Here is a 27862-nt window from a genome sequence, read left to right on the forward strand (position 1 = left end):
TTTTGGCCACACCACATGGCTCGTGGGATCTCAGTTCCCCAACCTGTCACTGAACCTGGGCCATGGCAATGAAAGCCTGGAATTCTAACCACGAGGCTATCAGGGAACTCCATAAACTTTCTGTTTTAAGACAAATTCTGGGGATGTCATGTACAGGATGGTATAATATTGTATTATATATTGGAAAGTTTCTGAGAGAGTAAATCTTAAAAGTTCTCATTACAAGAAAAACCAAGTATGACTATGTTACAGTGGAGAAACCAGAAAGACCTCACCATTATCAGGTCATCAATAACATCAATACTGATGTCCACCAGTACTAAGACACATGGACATCAAGGACCCTTTGATATGCTGCAATGACCAGGGCACATGACTTCTGTGATATTGCTGCCAAAAATGCATGACCTCAATCTAATCAGGAGAAACCACCATCAGACCCAAGTGAAGGGACATTGTGCAAAATAACTGACTACATACTCTATGTGAGACTCAGTTTTCTTCAGATACTTCAAAAGAAAACACTGAAAGAGTCTGAACACAGAAGCAGTAATGAAAACCCAGCTATCTTCCATTTATCCAGACACTAAAGGGATTCGTAAAATACCACCACTCTTTTCACTAAATCTCATATTTGCTTCTCATTAGTGAGCACTGGGGGAAGAGGTGGTAAACGGAGGGCGGTCGTCGTTTAAGATGGTTAGCTGCCATATTCTAAAAAAAATGTGTCTTCAAGAGAATGGAGAAAGACAGCCCAATCATTACTGTGGTTGACAATACTACCTTCTTTTATGATCTAAAGTGTCATTTACAACAACAGTGCCACATTTTAATAACTTTTCCATCCCCTCAATGGGTACACAGACATTAAAATGTATACACAGAGTTCAGATTATTAAAAATGTTTATTAGGAAAAAACAGATTATAAAATTGTATTTAAGTAAGTTATAATGTTAAAAAAACTAAAAACCATAACGATTAACAGAAAATAACTTCATCCTTATGTTTTAGAGGAAATTATTTGGCAGTTGAATGGTATTCATCCTCACAACAACTGCAGGCCTACTATGTGAAGAGCAACATGCAGGTACCATGGAAGATAAACTCTGAGAAACACATTCAACTCTAATTATAATCTTGTGGGTTCAAAACAGGGGATGTTTTTCCCACATTTGCTATGGTGAATGCGAAATATCTTTATAATGGAAGAAACCTAATAAAACTGCCTTCAAAAATATTTGGTTTTGGTATTCAGAATTTGCCCCAAATATTTATGTTTCTGATAAATTCAGCTTTTTCCCATAACACACATGTGCTAGCGCCAGGATGCGTGATCAGCTGCAGCTAAGGGTGACAATGAGCAACAGATGCTGCTGAATTTGGTACAGATTCTTCCCTGGTGGCTCAGAGGTTTAAGCGTCTGCCTGCAATGTGGGAGACCTGGGTTCGATCCTGGGGTCGGGAAGATCCCCTGGAGAAAGAAATGGCAACTCACTCCAGTATTCTTGCCTGGAGAATCCCATGGACGGAAGAGCCTGGCAGGCAACAGTCCACGGGGTCACAAAGAGTCGGACACGACTGAACAACTTCACTTACTTACTTACGCATGCTCCTGTAACTGCATTACAACCTCTCATTCCACCTGCTTTTTGATTTGAATGCTGGCGTGAGGAGTCAGTTTTAGAAACATTTTTATTCAGATTTCTCCATTCCATCCATTTAGATCCTTTTGTGGATCTGTCAGGAGAAATCTGTGTTATTTCTACCTTTGTACATTATTTTACCAGAAATAACACAATAGACAGATATGAACACCCTTCTGTTTCAGGCCCCTTATCTCCCTGAAGTGACTGGATAGAGCATGTCTTAGGTTACCTCTATGTCCACAAATTTAAAGATTCTACTTGGTTGGTGCAAAAATTCACTGCAATTTCACATTGCTGAACTTGGCCATTTGATATCATAATACATTCTTAAATAAATGTGTTTATGTTATTCATCACTTTAATGCACCTTTCTCATTTTAATTTTTTTTTTGCTAATGACATTACTTGCTATTTTATATTTATTTTAGACTATAGAAATGATGTTAGTCAAAAAGCAAATCTGAGTGATTTTTTTATTCAAATTCAAGATGGGTCGTAAAGCAGTGGAAACAACTTGCAACACCCACCCATGCATTTTGTCCAGGAACTGCTAATGAACGTGCAGTGCAGTGGTGGTCCAAGAAGTTTTGCAAAGGAGATGAAACTCCGAAGATGAGAAGCATAGTGGCCTGCCATCAGAGGCTGACAGCGACCAACTGACAGCATCATCGAAGCTGGCCCTCTTATAACTACCTGAGAAGTTGCCGAAGAACTCAACATCAACCATTCTACGGTCATTCAGCATTTAACGCAAATCAGAAAGGTGAAAAAGTCTGATTAAGTGAGTGCCTCATGACCTGACTGAACATTTAAAAAATCATCATTTTGAAGTGTTGTCATCTCTTATTTGATGCAACAAGGAACAACTTCTCCACTGGACTGGGACATGCAATGGAAAGTGGATTTTATAAGACAACCGGCAATGAACAGTTCAGTGGCTGGCTGGACTGAGAAGCAGCTCCAAAGCACCTCCCAAAACCAAACTTGCACCAAAAAACACTCACGGTCACTGTTTGGTGGTCTGCTGTCCATCTGACCCGCTACTGCTTTCTGAACCCTGGCAAGACCATTACCTCTGAGAATTATGCTCAGCAAATGAATGAGATGCAACACCTTCAGCCAGCACTGGTCAACACAATGGGCCCAATCCTTCTCCACAACCCCCCACCACACGTCATACAACCAATACTTCAAAATTGAACAAACTGGACTACAAAGTTTTGCCTCATCCACCATACTCACCTGACCTCTCACCAACCAATTTCCTCTTCTTCAAGCATCTCAACTTTTTGCAGGCAAAACACTCCCACAACCAGCAGGAGGCATCAAATGCTTTCCAAGAGTCTGTCGAATCTCGAGGCATGGATTTTTATGCTACAGGAATAAATAAACTTATTTCTTGTTGTCAAAATGTGTTGATTGTTAATAGTTCCTATTTTAATTTAAAAAGATGTATTTAAGCCTAGTTATAATGATCATGCTGTGAAAGGGCTACACTCAATATGCCAACAAATTTGGAAAACTCAGCAGTGGCCACAGGACTGGAAAAGGTCAGTTTTCATTCCAGTCCCAAAGAAAGACAATGCCAAAGAATGCTCAAACTACAGCACAATTGCACTCATCTCACACACTAGTAAAGTAATGCTCAAAATTCTCCAACCCAGGCTTCAGCAATACGTGAACCGTGAACTTCCTGATGTTCAAGCTGGTTTTAGAAAAGGCAGAGGAACCAGAGATCAAATTGCCAACATCCGCTGGATCATCGAAAAAGCAAGAGAGTTCCAAAAAAACATCTACTTCTGCTTTATTGACTATGCCAAAGCCTTTGACTGTGTGGATCACAATAAACTGTGGAAAATTCTGAAAGAGATGGGAATACCAGACCACCTCACCTGCCTCTTGAGAAACCTGCATGCAGGTCAGGAAGCAACAGTTAGAACTGGACATGGAACAACAGACTGGTTCCAAATAGGAAAAGGAGTACATCAAGGCTGTATATTGTCACCCTGCTTATTTAACTTCTATGCAGAGTACATCATGAGAAATGCTGGGCTGGAAGAAACACAAGCTGGAATCAAGACTGCCAGGAGAAATATCAATCACCTCAGATATGCAGATGACACCACCCTTATGGCAGAAAGTGAAGAGGAACTAAAAAGCCTCCTGATGAAAGTGAAAGAGGAGAGTGAAAAAGTTGGCTTAAAGCTCAACATTCAGAAAACGAAGATCGTGGCATCCGGTCCCATCATTTCATGGGGAATAAATGGGGAAACAGTGGAAACAGTGTCAGACTTTATTCTTTTGGGTTCCAAAATCACTGCAGATGGTGATTGCAGCCATGAAATTAAAAGACGCTTCCTCCTTGGAAGGAAAGTTATGAGCAACCTAGATAGCATATTCAAAAGCAGGGACATTACTTTGCTGACTAAGGTCTGCCTAGTCAAGGCTATGGTTTTTCCAGTGGTCATGTATGGATGTGAGAGTTGGACTGTGAAGAAGGCTGAGTGCTGAAGAATTGATGTTTTTGAACTGTGGTGTTGGAGAAGACTCTTGAGAGTCCCTTGGACTGCAAGGAGATCCAACCAGTCCATTCTAAAGATCAGTCCTGGGTGTTCATTGGAAGGACTGATGCTAAAGCTGAAACTCCAGTACTTTGGCCACCTCATGTGAAGAGTTGACTCATTGGAAAAGACTGTGATGCTGGGAGGGATTGGGGGCAGGAGGAGAAGGGGACGACCAAGGGTGAGATGGCTGGATGGCATCACCAACTCGATGGACGTGAGTTTGAGTGAACTACAGAAGTTGGTGATGGACAGGGAGGCCTAGCATGGTGCGATTCACGGGGTCGCAGAGAGTCGGACACGACTGAGCGACTGAACTGAACTGATAATGATTTTAAAATTCACAATCTGAAATCACTATTACTTTTTCACCTAACTAATACAACCTTCGGAGAAGGCAATGGCACCCCACTCCAGTACTCTTGCCTGGAAAATCCCATGGACAAAGGAGCCTGGTAGGCTGCAGTCCATGGGGTCGCTGAGGGTCGGACACAACAGAGCAACTTCACTTTCACTTTTCCCTTTCATGCATTGGAGAAGGAAATGGCAACCCACTCCAGTGTTCTTAACTGGAGAATCCCAGGGACGGGGTAGCCTGGCGGGCTGCTGTCTATGGGGTCGCACAGAGTCAGACACGACTGAAGTGACTTAGCAATACAACCTTAGGTCCTACCTCTTTCCATATAAAACCCCTTCAAAGTAAAGCCTCACAGCTCCATTTATGGATTAAGTACTTTCTTTCCCAGCTCCTGTATTTTTGGATCACATTACACACTGAAGTCTATCCTACACAGTTGTGCTAGGCTGTTACAATCAGAGTCTTTTCTCAATGCCTGCACAATTTGTATTAAAGCAGTGACAGCAAACTTCTACTCACCCTTCAATACCCAGATTTACTTCTTTCCCATTATTTCCAACTTCCCAATTCAACAATAGTCACGCCTCGGTTCCTAGAGCGTTCTGGACAAGGTTCTTTTACAGCACAGCTATATGCTGATCACTGTGATTCCTTCAGTGGTTCTGGCCTTAGTAACAATGGCTAACAATTCCTGAATGCTCAAAATGGACCTGGGGCACTTATCTTTCTTCACTTGGGTTTCACAACAACTACAGTAATTCAATTCAGTTCAGTCGCGTCCAACTCTTTGTGACCTCATGAATCACAGCACGCCAGGCCTCCCTGTCCATCACCATCTCCCGGAGTTCACTCAAACTCACGTCCAGTGAGTCGGTGATGCCATCCAGCCATCTCATCCTCTACCATCCCCTTCTCCTCCTGCCCTCAATCCCTCCCAGCATCAGAGTCTTTTCCAATGAGTCAACTCTTCACATGAGGTGGCCAAAGTACTGGAGTTTCAGCTTTAGCATCCTTCCTTCCAAAGAAATCCCAGGGCTGATCTTCTTCAGAATGGATTGCTTGGCTCTCCTTGCAGTCCAAGGGACTCTCAAGAGTCTTCTCCCACACCACAGTTCAAAAGCATCAATTCTTCGGCGCTCAGCTTTCTTCACAGTCCAACTCTCACATCCATTCATGACCACTGGAAAAACCATAGCCTTGACTAGACTAAAATAATTAGGCACTATTTATTACCATTTTACAGATGATAAGACTCTTAAGTCAGGTTCCCACTCTTCCTATCCTATACAATATACTCCCAAATCAGTCCCCAATCTTGGAACATCTACCCTGTTCCCTTTCCCCTCTCTAGCTCCTCTTTGGAAAGGGATAAGGAAATGTACAAAGCAAACACCATATATTTTATCCTCTTTTGAACCCACTAGCTTATAAGTTACCAGAGCTCTACAAGTGTCTCTCCTGCTCATAGTTTATCCTCTGTGGTGCTCTATACACAGTTAGGCCGACCAATTGTTTATAAGGATACACACCATTCAGCCCCCAACCTTGAAAACTACCATTTCAATCAAAACCAAACCACAGCAACTCTTTCAGACTTCTTGCCTCTCAAATTCCTATCACCAGACCACTTTCAGTAAATACACTTCACTTCTCTTTCTCAGAAGGATGGGGTCATCTGGGAGGAGTTTCCTCAAATTCCCACCAGTACAATTCAGGCTCTAGGTTTCGTCTTTTATCCATCCACAATCTCAGAAGAAAGTAAGTACATTTCTTTTCTTAAACCTGTCCTAATCAACCAGATCTACAAGCCCCCTGTCACTGGTGCCCTGGAGCCGCTTTCTAGAGGCGCTGTCCGGCCTACCTTGCGCCCCTCTGCTCCGGGCCTGCCACTACTGCCTGCCGTGCGCCTCTGAAATGCCCTGCTGCCCCTCTGGCTGCAGCGCGGCCTGGGCTCAGGCCTGCTGTCATGGCTCTCAGTTCCAGGAGAGAAAAGCATTTCCCCAATCTCAAGACTTTCCACAGCAGCTCTTTGAAGGACACTTATGGTTCCCCAAAGGCCCCAAACCAAAGTCCTAATCCTCGGAAGTCAAGGTTGCAGACTCTCAACCTTCCCCTTCCTCACCACTAGGCCCACCCGAGGTTCAGACACTCAGTCTCAGGCACGCAGTGAGCTCGCCCCCAATCCCAATCACAGTGGGCCCCCTTCTCCTAACATACCTTTCCCTGCCTTCCTAGCTATCTAAATTCCATCCATTTCGTAAAGCCCAAGATTGACTCTTTCAGTATTTTGCCTCCAACCTGAGGTACTTGCAAAGCACAGCCGGGTTTTTTTGTTTTTTTTTGGCTGTACCCCCATGGCTTGTGGAATCTTAGTTCCCCAACCAGGGATTGAACCTGGGTCCCAGCTGTGAAAGTGCTGAGTCCTAACCACTGGACCACCAGGAAAAGTGAAAATGAAAAAGCTGTTCAGTCGTGTTTGACTCTGCGACCCCATGGACCTACAGTCCGTGGAACTCTCCAGGCCAGAATACTGGAGTGGGTAGCCTTTCCCTTCTCCGGGGATCTTCCCAACCCAGGGACTGAACCCAGGTCTCCCGCATTGCAGGCGGATTCTTTACCAGCTGAGCCACAAGGGAAACCCAAGAATACTGGAGTGGGTAGCCTATCCCTTCTCCAGCAGATCTTCTCCGACCGAGGAATCGAACTGAGGCCTCCTGCACTGCAGGCGGATTCCACTCCGCTGCCGGCGGCTGCCAAGAAAGCCCCTCCTTCTCCTTCTGTCTGCTCTAAATGCTTTAAGTTCTGCCTTCTCGGTTTTTCTACCTGATTCCACCCAGAATACACAGCTGCCATTTGTTCAACTGTACCAACACGGCTAAAAGAAATTTAATTAACCAGTTTAGAAAAGCATATTCCTGAAGACCAGGGAACACGTTCACAGTTTTAAAAATCATCCCTGCACCTAGAATACTGTGTATAAAGATGCAATAAATTCTTGTTAACAGACACAGAACCTGGAGACTACAATGTGCATTTTAAGAAGCATCCTACAGTTTTCATAAGCTTTCATTTTTAAAATTCAGTTTTTATCTGTTCCTTGACACCCAAAAGGTTTAAAATATAAAAATTCACACATTCTCAAATATTGTTTAGATTAATTCTTAAAAAAAGAAGCCATAGGCATCAAGGGTAGGAGGGTATGATGAAGCTGGGAAGTATTTCATAAAAATATCAGTTCAGATCAGTGTTAGTTTCACTTGCTCTAATTTGACTAGATTATTTTTTGGCCACTTAAAATAAATTTTACAAACTTTAGCATGAAAAAATTTTTACCACACACACACACAAAAGGCGGGGATATTAAAATCTGCTCCATATAAGAGCTCTCCTAGAAAAATAAATACAAATTTTGACTCAACACAAAGACGTCTCTTCCAGGGCACTGGATTAGTAAGGTTAACTTAAAAAAATGACGCAGGAGATGTATTAGACAGAGTTCTTGGGTTGCTAGAACAGAAACCAAGTCTGGGTATCTGTAGCCTACTGGAAGAAACATCAAAGGGTCAGAAAACTGGAGTGACAGGGACTACAGGGCCAGGCTTGGAAGATGGGCCTATACCCTGGCACTCTAGGGCTGGCAGCAAGAGGCACGACCTGGCCAACAACACGGACATGTGCTCAGCATACAGCTACTCCGCTCCTCACCTCCCTCAGCGGCCTCCTCAGAACCCAGTCCCAAGGGCTGAGTGGCCGACCTGCAGCGCCTGAGTCCTGCACCCGCATGGGCCCATCAGAGAAGGGAGAGGGCACACTGGCCCATTTGGTTTCTGAGCTGTTGAATGGCCTCCTCCTCCTCTCCAAGAGGGGCTTTCTCCAGAAAGGAGAGAATGCTCTGAGGAAGGAGGAGCTGGCCAGAGATCCTAAAAATAATAAACACCTACCCTTCTCTCCACAGACACCCACTTCCAAAATTATTCACAGAACGACACAATATTAATCCATACTCTGATTTTCTGCCCGAAAAATCAATCCTTCAGGACACTCAGAACCCTGCGCCACAGTCCCAAGTTCTCCTCCAGATGCTCTACTGTGAACACTGTTGCCTCAACGGCCCTTGGCCACCTCTGCTCAGTCTGACCCCAGCATACTCTCCCCAAGTCCCCTGCTCAAGTCCTCTGCCCCAAGTCCTTCCAAGCCTCACACCTTCTCAAACCCAAGAAGAATTTACCTCCCTTACTCTTTCTCCCACAGCACTGTATTTGTACTTAAAAAAAGTTTTAGCATCAAAGCAGAGCAATTCACAGGGATTATTTTTTAAATAAATATAAGTTGCCTTATTACTTTTATGCATTTAAAATAATTTCCTCAATATGCAATAAAGTACTAATTTTTAATGGTACACAGTACTTATATCATGAAATAAAAAATAAAAAGTCGGATCTTGAAGGATTTTTCTAGTTCTAGTGGCAGCCCCAAGTTCAAAACTGGTTGATTTTTTTGTTTTCAAGTCCGTGGGAATGAGGAGGAAAAATATCCTTTTCCTTCCCTCAGACACTAGTTGGGTTGGTCTCCCCTCTTAATTTTCTTTTTCCCAGCACAGACTGGGGTGGGGGCAGAGCAGGGAGAGAGGAGAGGATAAGAACTATCTTCATCCAGAGAAAGGCTTCTTTCCTGTTCTTCTGCTGAATCAATGGTAGCTGCCCCACAGCGGATGATCTGAGGAAGGCAAGGTGCCGGGCCACCTACAGCGCCGCCATCGCCGAGCACGCTGTCTGCCCTGTCCGGCGCCTCTCCTAACACTGAAACTGCCACAAATGATTAAAGATCACTACTTTAAGATCAAATACTTCAAATATCACACTGTACTGTAACTCCTGCCTTAGTTATCTAACTCCGTGCCAGACCTCACGAAAGTCGGGGCCTTATTCACTGAACACAGCACAGTGCCTAGCTGAATTAACAAGCAAACAACTGAGGTTCAGAAATTTCCCCAAACCACCTTCTTACTACAATTTCCTCCAACCTCAAGCTGCAATGAAGTAGAAATTGCCTTTTTCTGGGTTATATATTTACATAGCTGACACTGAATACGGATTTGTGCCAGTCCCTAGACTAAGTGTTCTATATAATAAATAATTTCACTTAACCTTCCCACAGTACAATGAAATAGGAGAAGACGAGGTGTAAAGTAATTTGCTCAACATCAGAGACTAGCGAGTATAAGAGCCAGGGCCCCCGCCGACTGACTCCAGGACCCAAGCTCTTCACTACCTCAGACACCAAACCTCAAACACCACCCAAGGGGCCTGGGCAGTGCCTACGTATCTGAAGTCCATCAGATCATTCTGAGAGAGACACATCATGTTTCCAAAGTAAAGAGGTAATAACATTTTCATCTCCACAAAGAAATAGGCACTCTTCCATTTTTCTTGAAACATGGAACCCTTTTTCTCTTCTTTTCATTTTTGAGAGAAATTTACAACGGTACAAGAAACACTTCCTCCTAACTCTACCTTCAAAAGGGAGAACATGATTTGGGAGAATGGCACTGAAACATGTATAATATCATATATAAAACAAATCGCCAGTCCAGGTTCGATGCATGATACTGGATGCTTGGGGCTGGTGCACTGAGACGACCCAGAAGGATGGTACAGGGAGGGAGGAGGGAGGGGGGTTCAGGATGGGGAACACGTGTATACCTGTGGCGGATTCATGTTAATGTATGGCAAAACCAATACAATATTGTAAAGTAATTAACCTCCAATTAAAATAAATAAATTTATATTTTTTTAAAAAAGGGAAGAACACCTTAGCCACCACAATAAATGGGAGCTGACCCTGGGCCCTGGTATCACAGAGATAAAGACAAGATTCCTTATTTGAAATTTTTCAATATTAGTATATTGGATACTAATATTTTTTAAATTCTTAATCGTCTTGCAGCCCAAACACAGCCATGAGCCAACAGTCTGTAGTCCTCAAAATGTTTCAGGACAAACAGGCTTTCCAGGGCTATACATCCAGGCATGACCTTCCATGACCTACCTGGCCCAATGTCTCCCACCTGGAATATTTTCATCGGCTACCCAAATCCAACCAAGACATTCAGGGGTGGTGTCACGCACCTCAAACAGCTGTCGCTAATATTCCACCTCATTTTCAGTCTCCTTCAAATTCCTCTCCATCACTTCTCTAATCTTACACTCTAATCTGCATCTTGCAACAGTTTACAGCTCCTCAAGAGCTCAGATTCTGCATTCTGCACATCGCTTTTTTTTAATTGGAGGATAATTACTTTACAGTATTGTGATTTCTGCCATACATCAACATGAATCAGCCACAGGTGTACATACGTCCCCTCCCTCTTAAACTTCCCTCCCCAACCCACCCCTCCAGGTTGTCACAGAACTTTGGACTCCCCGTGTGTCGTACGGCAAATCCCCACTGGCTATCTACTTTACATACGGTAATGTATACGTTTCAATGCTGCTCTCTCAAATCATCCCACCTTCTCTCTCCCCTACTGTGTTATTCTACACAGCTTAAACCCCTCAGTTTGAAGTATTCTTTATAGACACCACAATTACTTCTGTACTTTAAAAAAAAATCCTTTTTGAAAGAAAAAGTCACTCAAGAGTGCCTAGCTGAAGGATGATACCAAGTTAGTTTCTTATTAAACAGTTGTCCAACCAATGAAAATACCATAGAAATATAGTTATTACATATAGAGACTAACTCATTTTACCAATAAAATCTAAAGGTTTCATCTTACTATTATTAAACACAGTCTATCCAAACTATAAAATCTCCAGGGAAGAAATCACCATTGCAGTGATAAGTGTAAAAACCTTGAGTCAGGGCTCAGCACACTCAGTAAATGATGACTGAAGTTATAAGTCTGGTAAACAAGTCATTTAGTAAACAAGCAAATAATCAAAGTTCCAATTACTAAAAATACATTAGCTCATGGTATTCATTATAAAAAGTGTTTTACAAAAGCATATAACTTTTCTTAGGGCATATTTTACTAAGATTCTTAAATATTCCAAGAAAGATCACCACCCTTCCTTTTTATAGAAGTAGCAGCACTGCATGCATGAGTTCCTATCCATTTCTGTTCACTGCTAAGCTGCTGTCATGAAGCAAATGAGAAGTGTTAAACAACAGACTTCTAGGCAGTTCTTGGAGAAGGCAATGGCACCCCACTCCAGTACTCTTGCCTGGAAAATCCCATGGACGGAGGAGTCTGGTAGGCTGCAGTCCATGGGGTCGCTAAGGGTCGGACGCGACTGAGCGGCTTCACTTTCACTTTTCACTTTCATACACTGGAGAAGGAAATGGCAGCCCACTCCAGTGTTCTTGCCTGGAGAATCCCAAGGACGAGGGAGCCTGGTGGGCTGCCATCTATGGGGTCACATAGAGTTGGACACGACTGAAGTGACTTAGCAGTAGCAGCAGTAGGCAATTCTTTAAAAGGACTTTTTTCTTTCCTCTTTTACAAACAAAGAGATCAACTAACTATATACAAAGAAAGTCTACCTAAGGGATCATTTCTTTTTTATGTTTATAATACTCTTTTCTTCTTCTCTTTATAACATTTTGCTTCCACTTGCTTTAAATTTTTATTCTTTCTGTAATAAGCTTTATCCTGGAGTAGAAATTCACTCTCTTTATCTCCTTTTGGAAGTGCTCACAAAATACCACAACATAAGATAATGTTTTATGACACTTGAGTTACTAATTTCCCATTTTAAAGGGGGTTAAAAAGCACCCTGCACTGCCTACAATTTGTTTTATTAAGTGCATTTGGACAAAGCGCACAAAAAAATACGCTCTTACCGTGCCTCAGATACGTAACTAGATTCACAGAAACAGCCCGCTTTTGGTTAACTGCACTAAGCAAGCGGCGGCAGAACATAACTTGAACAGTAAGATGTCAAAAAGAAATTTTAAAAATCACTTCATGTTTGTTTTGCAAATACTTTTGGTGCTCACACTTGAATATGGGCGTTTCATTTGTTTCTATTTCAAATTAAATCAGGAGGTTACACGGGCAATGACCTTTTTCAGTCATACCTTCCCACACCCAGCTCTCCCTGTGAGGGAGTGTTAGAAAGAGAGAGAGAAGTTTAAGGCCTGGTCTGTGAGAAGGGAAAAAAACAGTTTTCTTTCTTCCTGAGTAGGAAAAACCCAGCTCTTCCCTACTGTGTGCTTCTTCCCTGTGAGTCTCTACTGCTCACACAGAAGGCTTCTGATCAGTAATACTTGGCTCTGACGTCTAAGACTTCTGATCAGCAAATGTGTGTGGGGTTTTCCACACCAAGCCAAGTCTCTGCAATGCCAGCTGGGTGTTCCACAGTTTAACTCAATTCTGCCACTATCCTCCCAGAAAGTGTCTACCTGGAGATCCCACAGGTTACGGTCTCAGTCCTACGAGACTGTCCCTGTCCCCCTTCAGATGTATAACCTGTGCTTCTGACCAACCAGCTACAGATCAGAGATGCCAATGACCCCTCTCCTTGGGTTCCTCCCAGACCTCAGGGAAACACTTCCTTACATTCACAGTTTATGAAAGAACACAGGTGAACAGCCTGGTGAAGAAAGGTCCTATCCGGTCAGAAGGGTCCTGCACGAAGGAGGCTCTGCTCCCGTGGAGTCTGGGCGCATCACCCTCCCCGTGTGGATGTGTCTGACCACTGGAAGTTCTCCCAGCCCCACAGAGGCTTCACTATATAGGCATGATCAAACATTTAACTCCATTTTCAGATTTTCTCCCTTCTCAAGAGAACTGTGGCGGGGAGGGGAGGGGTTTGCTGAAAATTTCAAGCTTCAAATCATGGCTTGGTCTTTCTGGTGACCAGTTCTCATCCAAGAACCATTCAGGAGCCCACCCGGAGTTGCCTCGTTAGAAAAAGACACTCCTATCACACAGGTAATTACAAGTTTCAGAAGTTCTGTGTCAGGAACAGAAGTTAAGGACCAATATTAGAACAAGAGACACTCCTCGTGTTTTTGTCACTTTGGAAATTAGAAGAGTTTAAGGAGCTTTATGCCAGGAACCAAGAACAGAGATCAATATATATATATTCTATTATCTCACTGTCTGTCTCAGGAGGAGCTGAAAAGCCACAGCTCCACTCAGAATTCTCCCTCCTCCCCACTCCACAGCTGGGGACAAAGGCACACAGCTAAAGTGAACAGCTGCCTACCATACACCATCCTGAGAAGAAGACACTATGGCTTAAAAGGTCAACTCTGAGTAGTCTAAAGAATGAGATTTCAGAAATGAGAAAATACACTATGAACCAGAGGACTGCTGAGCTGCTTTTCAGAAGCTTGAAGGCAAGTAGCTTCCATATGACAGCACTCTCCTGACACACACAGCGCACTGACAACACATCCCCCTCTCGAAAGAACTGATCTCTCTCTCTCTCTCACAAACACACACACCCACACACACCCACTAGATTCCCAGAAGTTCCTCACTCTAGAAGGATCCCTGGCATTTAAGGTAAACAAACCTCAATAAAATTAGGTAAGTATTCAAAAATCATGGGTATTCTAGTGGCCTGGGTTCAAATACATTTCTGGGAAAAACTGGCAAGCTTTTGCTCTATTAAACAAAGAATGTCCTCCAACCTTTTCCTTGCAATGCACTGCAGTACTAACTCGGATAAGCTAACTACGTGACTTGTGTGCAACAGCCTACTACACACACACGTGCACACAGAAAACCTCTGAAAGAAGGAGTGAGAAACAGGGTGGCTAGAGAAGACGGGTGGGAAAGAGATTTCACTCCATGCCCTTTGCAAGTTTTGAATTGTGTATTGTGTGCATAAGCATTACCTATTCAAGGTAGTCTTTCTGAGTAAGTCACCCTGAAAAGAGCATAAAGAAACTTTAGGGTCTCGACTTCACATCCTTTCAGACCTACCTCTTGAAAAGACTACAGTATTTTATCTCTACCTGTACAATACTTAAATACACTGGTATTTTTGCTCGTTTACTGGTATTTACATCAGATCTTCACAAAAGCAATGGCTTCCATTCTGTCTTGTTCATGAACAGTATCCAACCTGGAAGTAGGCACTCAGTGAAAGTTTGTAGGACAAATGAATAAATGAATGAATAAATCTAAGAATGAACACCTGGATCTCCCGGGTGGTACAGTGGATGAGAATCCGCCTGCCAATGAAGGGGACACAGATTCAATCCCTGGTCTGGGAAGACTCCACCTGCCATGGAGCAACTAAGCCCAAGAGGCCCAACTACTAAAGCCCGTGAGCCTAGAGCCCACCCGCGACGAGAGAAGCCGCCGCGACGAGAGAAGCCCGCACTCTGCACCTAGAGAAAGCCTGCCCGCAGCAATGAAGACCCAGTGCAACCAACGGTTAATTGATTGATTAAAAAAAAGAAACTGAACACCTTTTCCTATTCAAAAGGTCAGGAAGAAAAGGCTTCAAAAAGGCTGGGAAAAAGATTGAACACTCGAGGATCTATGTTACCTCAACGCAAAAATTCTCAAAATGGATTCAAGTTTTCATGAGTGTTGAGAGTATTTTACTCAGAAACTCAGGTGTATATGTTTTATTACTAAATTTTAAGTTTGAACTTTATTTCCAAATTCAATTCCTTATTCTTTTACCCATATATTATCTTTTTTTGTCCATGATGATTTCTTTGTCCTGTTTCATGTTAACCACCATCAACCAAATCCTTTAGATTCAGCACCCATAAACTTTACACCTTGTTTCTATTACTCTGACCTACATAAAGAAAAAAGGGATGATGACAGGAAAATTTTATGAGCATCCCTATTAATCTTCATCTTTAAATTAACTACTTTAATATTAACAAAACTTCAGAATCCAAATTTGACATACATTTTTGACAATGAACCACTATCGACAAGTCATTAAAACAGTATCACTACTTGATTACAGTTTGTTGGTGTGTTTATTTAATTGTTAATAAAACTTTCCAGGCCATCAGCAAAATGAAAATCCTTTTCCCTAGGCATCACTAGGGTTGGGGATCAGTACAGCACATCAAGTGCCCAACACAAATCCTGTGAGATGGCACAGACTTTCAAGTTCAACATCTGAAAGAAATCCTAAATGTCCTATGATAGAATCACGCAAAGAGATTCTGAAAAGATTTACAACCAAATACACACACCTTCTGTAAGCTGATACTCAAGATTATCAGACACCTTGTCACTGGTGGTGGTTGGTTTAGCCGCTAAGTCATGCCCAACTCTTGTGACCCCATGGACTACAGCCTGCCAGGCTCCTCTGTCCATGGGATTCTCCAGACAAGAATACTGGTGTGGTTTGCCATTTCCTTCTCCAGGGGATCTTCCTGACGCAGGAATCAAACCAGGTCTCCTGCATTCCAGGCAGATTCTTTACCGACTGAGCTATGAGGGAAGCCCACCTTGTCACTAAGAGTGGAAATAAAACAAGAGCTGGGAAAAAAAAAAAAAAAGAGCTGGGAGACTTCTCTGAGACCTATCTATCAACACTTCACTGGTAGACACCAGCATTTGGTATCTTTTGGTTATTTTCAGTTCCTCCACTAGACTGCAAGCTTTCTGAAAGTAGGGGCTATATGTTCACTCATTCATTCATTCATTCATTCACTCACACAGTCAACAAATAATATTGAGCATCTACTACCATTCTAAGCACTGAGGACACAGGAGTGAACAAAGAAGATAAGAGAGACACACATCCCTACCCTCAGGGACTAGCCTGCGCGCAGGTGAGAGGAAACAGACAATGCACAGAACGAATACACAGTGTGTCTCGATGTGACATGTGCTGCCAAGAAAGAAGCATCAACCGATGCACAAAGGGCTGCTGTTATCTTATACAGGGTGGTCGCTAAAGACCTGTCTGATAAATCTAGCAAAGACCTCAGGTGGAGGAGGGAGCCATGCAGACACCACCGGGGAGAATCAGTACAGAAGCCAGCGGGCTGGAAGAGTGGCGTGAGAGAGAGGGAGGGTGATGAGATGAGCTCAGAGCTATGGCAGGGAACCAGATCACCAGAGCACTGGTTAAGACTGTGGATTTGCTGAGACAGACCACCACTGGAGCAGAGGAGTGACAAAATCTGACTTCTGTGTCAGAAGAATCGCTCTAGCACTGTAGCCATGAAGACTAGGGGGTAAGGGCACAAGCAGGGAGACCAGTCAGGAGGATAAAGTCATAATCCAGGCAAGAGGCAATACCGGGTTAGGCCAAAATAATGCAGTGGAGGGAATTCCCTGGCAGTCCTGTGGTTACGACGCTGTGCTTCCACCGCAAGAGGCAGGGGTTCAATCCCTGGTTGGAGAACAAAGATCAAGTAAGCAGCACAGCACAGAAAAAAAAAGAAAAGTGTGCTGAAGGAATAAATAAACAAATGTGTTCTTGAACAAGAGCCTTGCCTTTTGCTACTATTTCTACTACCGTTTCTACTAAAGCAGATACACAACACTTTATTTATTGAAAAATGAGACTCACCCAAAAGCAAAAGATTAGGGCAAGAAGTACAAAAGAATAATGAAGATCTCAGTACAATTTCAGACTAGAATACACAGCTTGGGAAGCAGGTATAAAAGCAGGTAATGGGAGAAACATCTAACTGACTAACTTGTATTTATTAGGCAGGCACGACGAAAAGAGTATGGGGATGCCCACAAGTGTGTGCACACATGCACACACACACACACACGCTCGCTCTCTCTCTCTCCCCCCTTCTCTCTCTCTCACACACACACACACAAAGCCTCAGGAAAGATGTAGAAACACAAGGATCAGAAATGTCCAGTCAGCTGGATCCATGCACTTGTGGTGACTCTAGAGCAATGTGATACTAGACAATCCCCTAGATATGCTACAAAAGGACTCCCCAACGGCCTGGGCTCCACGGGAAGCTCTTCACCATGGTTCTCACCCCTGGGAGTGCCACCTGAGCCTTACTTCCCACTCTGGAGCCTGGGGGAAGGTCCTTTCACGTGCTCCCTTGGGGGCATTTTTACTGACACTCAGGCTACCAGAGTCTCCACTCACTGAGGGTGTTCAATGTCAGGCATCCCCTCACCCAACCTAGTGAGCTCAAGGATCTGAGGAAATGAGAACCAGGAAGCCCATGCCACAAGAGGCAGGGCTCCTGACGGAAAAGCTCAACAAACAAAACTAAGACCTTTAAGGACAGTTTTGTTCTTGGTTTTTAAAAAGATATATATATATACATATATATATATACATATATATATACATATATATATATACACATATATATATATACACATACACATATGCTGCTGCTACTGCTAAGTCACTTCAGTCATGTCCGACTCTGTGCGATCCCATAGACGGCAGCCCACCAGGCTCCCCTGTCCCTGGGATTCTCCCCACAAGACACTGAAGTGGGCTGCCATTTCCTTCTCCAATGCATGAAAGTGAAAAGTGAAAGTGAAGTCGCTCAGTCACGTCCGACCCTCAGTGACCCCATGGACTGCAGCCTTCCAGACTCCTCCATCCATGGGATTTTCCAGACAAGAGTACTGGAGTGGGGCGCCATTGCCTTCTCCCATATATACACATATATTTTTTTAATAAAAAAACAAGGAAATCTGAGATGATCCAGTCAATACTTACCTTTCTGCCTCAGTAAAAAAGACCCCTGAGGAGCAACTTCAACTTTCCCAAGCACTGCGATGTCACCCCACGTATAGTCAGTATCGCTAGCCTTTCCAGGAGAGTATTTCACATTGCTAGATATTTCAACTGTCTAAAACGCCTGTGTCACACTCCCCTACCCCAGGCCAGGAAGGGCAGAGTACAAGCAAGCCCACCCCTAGTCTCTCTCCCTTTCTGTAATCACAGAGGCTCCAAAGAAGAAAAGGAATGGGTCTAAGAGAGAAGATTTCACTGGAAGTGCTTTAGGAAGGCCCCAGGTGAATACCATGACAAAGACGAATGTCTTAATACCCAATTTAGTGAGATAAAGTCTTAAGAAATACGTTTCAGTCTTCTGTAGTGTTTATGATAAGATATTAACTGGAAGATATGGCAGATTAAAAATATAAATGCAGAAACTTTCTGGCAGTCCAGCGGTTAGGACGCCATGCTCCCACTTCAGGGGGCACAGGTTCCATCCCAGGTCAGGGAGCTAAGAATCCACCATGATGCACAGCTTAAATAAGTAAACAAATAAAGTGTATTTATTTGCTAATCTTTGTCAGTCACGATGTAGTCAGTCCATGATCTTGACTCTGGGTCTACTGTTGAAATGCAAGTTGTCTTTCATATACTATGCCCACCATGTTTGACCTGTATTTTTCAGCTCTTGACTTTAAGAAGAAAAACAAAAACCTGAAAACATTCATGAAGTGATCTATATGCAGGGTCCATCTAAACTTTTAAGACTTCTTTTCCATCTTTTTTAGTTTTCTAATCCATATTAATCGATCAGCAATTTTTTTTAGTAACTTGAAATTACTGGATCATTCCAAAGCATTTGAAATATTTTTCACAAAACCATTCTTTTCGAACTCAAATTTCACCAACTGGCATATTTAATTATACTGCATAATTACAATTTTCAGTGTATTACAAAAAATATATACAGATATAGAGATAAATACAATGCATATATTTCAAAAAACATAAATACAGGGATCGATACAACTGGCTGGGAGCCCACGTGGTCTGGAACCCGTCAGGACCAGCAGCTCACAGAGCAGAAGCAAGTGCTCAGTGTATCGAGTGGTTACAGCAGAGGCTGGGCAAGAGACTGTCCACTGTACCTCAGGTGCACTGTAAGAATGTCTAAGTGTCACCAACGCCCCAACCTAAAGGTTTTATCGAAATGTCACCATAATTAGTAAAACATCTACGGAGGGGAATTTTCCTGCTACTGATGATGCTTGTTTATCAACAGGAAAAGCAGACAGAGATTTAAAGGAAAGAGAACTCATTTTCATCATGTTGTTGAGTCTCCCCCTCTAGGCTTCCTGCCTGCCTGTCTCCTTTGTAACTGTATCACAGAGCCTGACATTTAATGAGTGCTCAATAAAGCTGCTCAGTAAACTTGCTGAATATGTTCACACACCCCAACCTGGATCAGTATCTCAGCTGCTATCACTGCTGGCCTATAAATAAAATTTTCTGAGGCTGGAAAATGGAATGCTAGAAGGTTTGACTCATGGTCTATTATCTGCTAATATTTTCCACCTTTTTCTTTACATTGTATGTATGTTTCTTGACACTGGTTAACTAAATTTATAAATCAGGGTCCTATTCATACTTACATTATTATTGTTTTAATGCTAATATCGATAGTATTCTGTAAATTATTCTATCTTGATTAAAGCCATTAGTGCTCATTAAAAAATAAAATTGGGTTGAATGTCCTATTGAGTTTGAATTTCACATTGCCACAATGCGTGGCGGCTAATACTTCCAGTTTCTGGCACTACTACTGAGAACATACAAGTTCTCCTGGAACTAACAAATTACTTCCCTTCCAACACAATTATATAATCTGAGAATTGAATGGCACCCTAGAGATTATTCCGTGGTCCAAAATCCCTCCCAATTAAGGGTTCCAATCAAAAACCACTCAACTTTTTGGGACAAGGAGGGATGTTTATCTTTAAATCCCATGTTACAGAATGCTGCACCGATACAGTAGGCTCTTAACATATATTAGTTTAAACAAATCTAAAATACACCCATTTCATTAATTTTATTCTTCCTAGGCTTTAGCTGTATTATCTACTGAATCTGTAATTAAAGGTCTGCATGAATCTTCTGCTCATTAACCAATGTTCAAAAAGAAATTCAGTAGAGGAAACTTCCTGATCAGTCAAATGTTTTAACATCAGTGCTGCTTGTACTGGTACATAATAAATCTTTAACAGAAAATAGAAAACCAAGTCTTCATTACTTTGCTCATTATCCATAAAGGGTTTCCAATTTATCCAAAATATCCACGTGTTCTCAATTCCTTATGATTTATTTAACACGTAAAGTTAAATACGATTTATTTAAGATGTAAAGTCTTTCATCATTCATACAATTATATACCCTTCTCCTTATAATTGGGGTTCCCACAGATTTAACCATTTTACTACAGTAAGACATGCTATTATGCTAATTAGTTTTCCCTCCAATTAACAGCCTGTGATCCCATCTGATTTCCCACAATATGACATGATAATGGAGAGAACAAAGCCTCTGGGGCAGTAAACATCACCAGTCATTTTACTTTATGCAAGCATGTATTCCAAAACAGTACACAATTTACAGCAAGGCACTGCCCAGCAGCTATTACAATGCATCGGTTTTGAGTACTTTCACAATATATTCTTGGACACAAAGTACACATTTCCAAATCTAGTTTCCTACTGTTTCGCTGAAAGGGAACACACAAAATCTCTCAACAGAACCATTATAGTGCTTTTATTAACTTTTTTTTTCCCAGGCAATAAATTTCCACTTCCTCCTAAATATCTTTGGACAGCAACTTCTGGCAACCCATCTGTCTTTCATCACAGCTTCTTTTCATAACTAACGGGTCAAGTTCTTTTCTCTCCATTTCAACACGATGTACTGTACTTGCAGCCCTGCCACGACAGCCCACTGCTGCCTGCTGGAATACAGCATATTGAATTTCACTGTCCTTCACTGTTTCCAGTTTAACTGCCATTTTCCCACCGTACACACGAGAGGAACGCGTTCCCACAGGCATCTTATGAATTTCCAAAGCAGCTATTCTTTGAGGATTTACAAAAAAGAAAAAAAAAATTACCTTCTCTGAATTCCCTTTATCACCAGAGAAACGGCTTTGAGGAGTTTAGTGATTTTTTTTTAAGTACCCTATGCAAAAAGAAACTGATTCTAAGCATTTCTATTTTGCAAGCAAATTTAATCCTAAAGATCTTCCTAGGGCAATGGAGGAATGTCCGGGCAAAGAATCTTAAAAGACCGATTTTGGCTTTCCCAGTTAAAATGAAAAAATTTTCAACCCACAAAGATTATCTTATCAAATTGTCCTTTCTTCTCAGGCTTATACCATATGGACTACCCAGCGCAGTGGCAAATAAACAACTGGCTTTGGCTTTTGCACAACGCCCTAAATCTTCCTAAGACTCCCCCCACCGCCTCGGGCTCCCAGACGTACATAATCCCTCGGCAAACCCCGAACCTGCCAATGAAGTGGATGCTTTCTCCGCCACAAAGGGCCGGCCCCGCGCCGCGTGCACGGCGGCTCCTGCACACACACATGTGCCGGGCTGGCCTGACACAAGCGCGGGGCTGCCCTCCCCGGACCCCAAGCCGCAGGCCCGGCCCGAAACCCGCGCGCTCTCCCCGGCCACCGCCTTCTGCCCGCCGCCCCTCTCTCCTCAGTGACAGGAGGCCCGCTCGCGAGTGCCCCGGCCGCGAGCTGCCGTCCCCGTGGCCCGAACCTCAGACCCACTTCCCCTCCGCCCACCGTCCTCGTCCCTCTCCCCCTCGCCCTCGCCTCAGGAAATTCCGTCGGAACTTCACTCGGGCCGAACCGAGAGGCCGGGCCCGGGCCGCGCCCCCCACCCCGCGCCTCAGTCCGAGGTGACCACCGACCCCGGAGACCCCCGGCCGGCCCCGCGCCTCACCTCCTCCTCACTCTCGCTGCGGAAACACAGGCACGCGGCCCGCTTCTTGTAGCCGTCGCCGTCATAGGTGCGGGTCTGGTTCGACTTGAGCTTCATCATCCTCCGGGCCCGGGTTGGGGGGTGCGGCGCGGGTCTCGGGAGTCGAGGGTGGGGAGCCCGCTCCGGACGGCCGCGCGCGCGCGCGCGCCCCCGGCTCGGCCAAGAGAAGCAGGGAGGGGGAGCCGCTACTCCGCTACACGGCTCCGCCGCTGGCTCGCCGCGGCCGCCTCATTCCCCCCGGCCGAGGCCCCGCTCCGCCGCCGCCGTCACGGCTGCCGTCGCCGCCGCCGCCGCGGCCGCCGCCCCCTCTGCCGCCGCCACCCCCGACGACGACCGCGCCGCCATCTTGGGCGCGCTGCGTCAGCGGCGTAAGGCCGCGCCGGCCTGCGGGACGGCCGCGCGCTCGCAGCGCCGGCCGCGTTCGGGAATCGCGCCCTCCCAGTCCGCCCGGCGTAAACGAGCGTCTGGGATGAGAGGGCGCCGCGGCTCGACGCGGCCACTACGCCAGTAGCGTAGGGGCGGGGACGGGGAGCCGCTCTGGGAGGAAGCGAAGGGGAAGAGGGTGCGGGTGCTGGGCTGCCCCTCTCTGCTAAGGAGGCGGAAGCCAGAATTTGCCCAAGGTCACGCCGCCTGGTCCTTGGCCTTGCTCATCCATCAGGGAGCGGGTGAGAGGGAGGTCTAGAGGTAAAAAGTAGGTTGCAGTTAAACGCAATGGAGAGGGCAACCCGAGATTCCTGGGATTAAGCACTGAACAGAAACGGGGCAGAAGGTGGTGCACGTTGCCTTGACATCCAGGATCTCTGACAGTCTATGGGCTGGATCATGTAATTCATTGAAAGGACAGGTATTTTACCTTACATCTCTTTATCGTGCAAAAAGGCAAATGCTTCTTCTTTAGGTATACAGGAGGGCTAGAAAGGAGTGAGAAAGACAGTGTGCAAATCATAAGGCATCATCATTTGGGCAGTAAAAGAGGATACACTGTGGATGTCAAATAGATTCTCCAGGGAAAGACAGCCAGACGCCCTCCAGCAAGGTAAAAGGAGTGTGACTTGTTCTTAATAGCCCACACCGAAAGTAGTCCATGTGGATGCCCCGGAGGTTCTGAAAATCCTCTGTGGGATTTGTTTGTGAATTGCTTATTACCCTCCCCCCTTTTTTTTTTCTTTTTTTGAATTTGGGTGTATTTAGTGTAGTCCAACCCACTCCAGTGTTCTTGCCGGGAGAATCCCAGGGACAGGGGAGCCTGGTGGGCTGCTGTCTATGGGGTTGCACAGAGTCAGACACGACTGAAGCGACTTAGCAGCCCCAGCATAATCCAAAAAGATCAGGATTTGAAGCCAAACAAACCTAAATTGGAATTCATTTACATAATTTATACCCCTCTAAAATAGAAATAAATGCATTTGACACCTGGCACATAGTAGTCACATAATACATTGTAACTACAAACATACCTCGATTTATTTTACTTTGTTTTTGTCTTTTTACAAATTGATGGACCGTGGCAATCCTGCATTGAGCAACTTTTTTCCAACAGTATTTGCTCACTTATCTCTGTGTCACATTTTAGTAATTCTCAAAATACTGCAAGCTTCTCATTATACTATGATCAGTGATCTTTGAAGTTATTGTCATAACTTGCTGAAGGCTCAGATGATGGTTTGCATTTTTTAGTAATGTGGTTTCTCTTTTTTTTGGTTGCAGTGGGTCTTCATTGCTGCTCACAGGCTTTCTCTAGTTGCAGTGAGCAGGGGCTACTCTCTTGCTGCGGTGTCTGGGCTTCTTATTGCAGTGGCTTCTCTTCTTGCAGAGCACAATGCTTTCCTGGTGGCTCAGATGGTAAAGAATCTGCCCACAATGTGGGAGACCTGGGTTTGATCCTTGGGTTGGGAAGATCCCCTGGAGAAGAGAATGGCTACTCACTCCAGTATTCTGGCCTGTAGAATTCCATGCACAGTATAGTCCATGAAGTCGCAAAGAGACACAATTGAATGACTGTCAGTTTTTCTTGTTGCACAGCACAGGCTCTAGAGCTTGGGCTCAGTATTTGTGGCTCATGGGCTTAGTTACCCCGTGGCATGTGGGATCTTCCGGGAGGAGAGATCGACCTGGTCGATGTCCCTTGCATTGCAAGGTGGATTCTTAACCACTGGACCACCAGGGAAGCACATGAAGTACCTTTAAATTAAGGTGTATGCATTCTTTTTTAGACATAATGCTATTGCACACTTAATAGATTATAGTATAAAGAGAAGACTCTACACATGGACATCACCAGATAGTCATCACCGAAATCAGATTGATTATATTCTTTGCAGCCAAAGATGGAGAAGCTCTATACAGTCAACAAAAACAAGACCGGGAGCTGACTGTGGCTCAGATCATGAAGTCCTTATTGCCAAATTCAGACTTAAATTGAAGAAAGTAGGGAAAATCGCTAGACCATTCAGGTATGACCTAAATCAAATCCCTTATGATTATCCAGTAGAAGTGAGAAATAGATTTAAGGGTCTAGATCTGATAGATAGAGTGCCTGATGAACTATGGAATGAGGTTCGTGGCATTGTACAGGAAACAGGGATCAAGACCATCCCCATGGAAAAGAAATGCAAAAAAGCAAAATGGCTGTCTGGGGAGGCCTTACAAATAGCTGTGAAAAGAAGAGAGGAGAAAAGCAAAGGAGAAAAGGAAAGATATAAGCATCTGCATGCAGAGTTCCAAAGAATAGCAAGAAGAGATAAGAAAGCCTTCTTCAGCGATCAGTGCAAAGAAATAGAGGAAAACAACAGAATGGGAAAGACCAGAGATCTCTTCAAGAAAATTAGAGATACCAAGGGAACATTTCATGCAAAGATGGGCTCAATAAAGGACAGAAATGGTATGGACCTAACAGAAGCAGAAGATATTAAGAAGAGGTGGCAAGAATACACAGAAGAACTGTACAAAAAAGAGCTTCATGACCCAGATAATCATGATGATGTGATCACTAATCTAGAGCCAGACATCTTGGAATATGAAGTCAAGTGGGCCTTAGAAAGCATCACTACGAACAAAGCTAGTGGGGGTGATGGAATTCCAGGGGAGCTATTTCAAATCCTGAAAGATGATGCTGTGAAAGTGCTGCACTCAACATGGCAGCAAATTTGGAAAACTCAGCAGTGGCCACAGGACTGGAAAAGGTCAGTTTTCATCCCAATCCCAAAGAAAGGCAGTGCCAAAGAATGCTCAAACTACCGCACAGTTGCACTCATCTCACACACTAGTAAAGTAATGCTCAAAATTCTCCAACCCAGGCTTCAGCAATACGTGAACCGTGAACTCCCTGATGTTCAAGCTGGTTTTAGAAAAGGCAGAGGAACCAGAGATCAAATTGCCAACATCCACTGGATCATCGAAAAAGCAAGAGAGTTCCAGAAAAACATCTATTTCTGCTTTATTGACTATGCCAAAGCCTTTGACTGTGTGGATCACAATAAACTGTGGAAAATTCTGAAAGAGATGGGAATACCAGACCACCTCACCTGCCTCTTGAGAAATCTGTATGCAGGTCAGGAAGCAACAGTTAGAACTGGACACGGAACAACAGACTTGTTCCAAATAGGAAAAGGAGTGAGTCAAGGCTGTATATTGTCACCCTGCTTATTTAACTTCTATGCAGAGTACATCATGAGAAACGCTGGGCTGGAAGAAACACAAGCTGGAATCAAGAATGCCAGGAGTAATATCAATCACCTCAGATATGCAGATGACACCACCCTTATGGCAGAAAGTGAAGAGGAACTAAAAAGCCTCTTGATGAAAGTGAAAGAGGAGAGTGAAAAAGTTGGCTTAAAGCTCAACATTCAGAAAACGAAGATCATGGCATCTGGTCCCATCACTTCAAGGGGAATAGATGGGGAAACAGTGGAAACAGTGTCAGACTTTATTTTTTGGGGCTCCAAAATCACTGCAGATGGTGACTGCAGCCATGAAATTAAAAGACGCTTACTCCTTGGAAGAAAAGTTATGAGCAACCTAGATAGCATATTCAAAAGCAGAGACATTACTTTGCTGACTAAGGTCCGTCTAGTCAAGGCTATGGTTTTTCCTGTAATCATGTATGGATGTGAGAGTTGGACTGTGAAGAAGGCTGAGCACCGAAGAATTGATGCGTTTGAACTGTGGTGTTGGAGAAGACTCTTGAGAGTCCCTTGGACTGCAAGGAGATCCAACCAGTCCATTCTGAAGGAGATCAGCCCTGGGATTTCTTTGGAAGGAAGGATGCTAAAGCTGAAGCTCCAGTACTTTGGCCACCTCATGCGGAGAGTTGACTCATTGGAGAAGACTCTGATGCTGGGAGGGATTGGGGGCAGGAGGAGAAGGGGACGACTGAGGATGAGATGGCTGGATGGCATCATGGACTCGATGGATGTGAGTCTGAGTGAACTCCGGGAGATGGTGATGGACAGGGAGGCCTGGCGTGCTGCCATTCATGGGGTCGCAAAGAGTCAGACACGACTGAGCGACTGAGCTGACATAGTATAAACATTTGTCCTGGGAAACAAAAGTTCCCGTGACTTCTGCAATATTTGCAATCTTGCAAAATTGCTTTATTGCAATATTTGCTTTATTGCATGGCCTGGAACTGAACCAGCAATATCTCCGAGGTTTGCCTATAATGTTATTGGCATTTCACTAAGCCCTGGACACAGAAGATATGGAATTTCAGTTAGTTGTAGTTAATCTTCACAGATTAGCAGAATTCCCCAAATCCTGGTCATTTTGGCTGTCTTTCTAGCTTCCTCCTCTGCCATTTTGTCTCTAATTTATTTTTTAAATATGTATTTATTGGGGTGCCTCAGGTAACATGTGGGCTTTTCATTGTGGTGTGTAGGCTCCACACACCTAGTTGGTGGCATGCAGCTTAGTTGCCCCATGGCATGAGGCATCTTAGTTCTCTGACCAGGGTTTGAACCTGACCAGGAATCAAAGTCATGTCTCCTGCATCAGAAGGCAGATTCTTAACCACGGGACCATGAGGGAAGTCCCAAACACCCCAATTTTTAAAAATGGAACATGTAATTGAACAGATACTTCACAAAATAAGACCCAAGAATGCCCAAGGAACACACAGAAAAGTGCTTAAGATCATTATTATTAGGTAACTATAAAACTGCAAAAAGATACAATGTCACACTCATTAGAATGAATAAAATCAAAAAGACTTGCAATACTAAATGTTAGCTAGGATATGAGCAACTGAAACTCTGATAGAGTGGTTGTGTGCCAGTTGTACAATGAAACACCACTCCGAAGAAACTTTTAGAAAATTCTTACTAAGTCAGACCTAACTTGCTGCTGCTGCTGCTGCTAAGTCGCTTCAGTTGCGTCCGACTCTGTGCAACCCCATAGACGGCAGCCCACCAGGCTCCCCCGTCCCTGGGATTCTCCAGGCAAGAACACTGGAATGGGTTGCCATTTCCTTCTCCAATGCATGGAAGTGAAAAGTGAAAGTGAAGTCGCTCAGTCGTGCCCAACTCTTAGTGACCCCATGGACTGCAGCCTACCAGGCTCCTCCATTTAAAAGGTTAAAAATCAGTGATTCTTTAATATCCCAGGAGA

General features: G+C 43.9%; 1 protein-coding gene across 1 annotated transcript in view; it reads right to left on the reverse strand.

The window, feature by feature from the left end:
• NUDT3 (nudix hydrolase 3) overlaps positions 1 to 22846 on the reverse strand; it is a 108871-nt gene extending 86025 nt beyond the window's left edge. The window contains exon 1 of the mRNA XM_069564138.1: positions 22220 to 22846. Coding sequence (XP_069420239.1) covers positions 22220 to 22318 — 99 coding nt within the window. The 5' untranslated portion in view covers positions 22319 to 22846. The remainder of the gene's footprint in view (positions 1 to 22219) is intronic.
• Between the last annotated feature and the right edge of the window lie 5016 nt (positions 22847 to 27862).

The sequence above is a fragment of the Ovis canadensis genome, chromosome 20 (assembly GCF_042477335.2).
Source record: "Ovis canadensis isolate MfBH-ARS-UI-01 breed Bighorn chromosome 20, ARS-UI_OviCan_v2, whole genome shotgun sequence".
Lineage (NCBI taxonomy): Eukaryota > Metazoa > Chordata > Mammalia > Artiodactyla > Bovidae > Ovis > Ovis canadensis.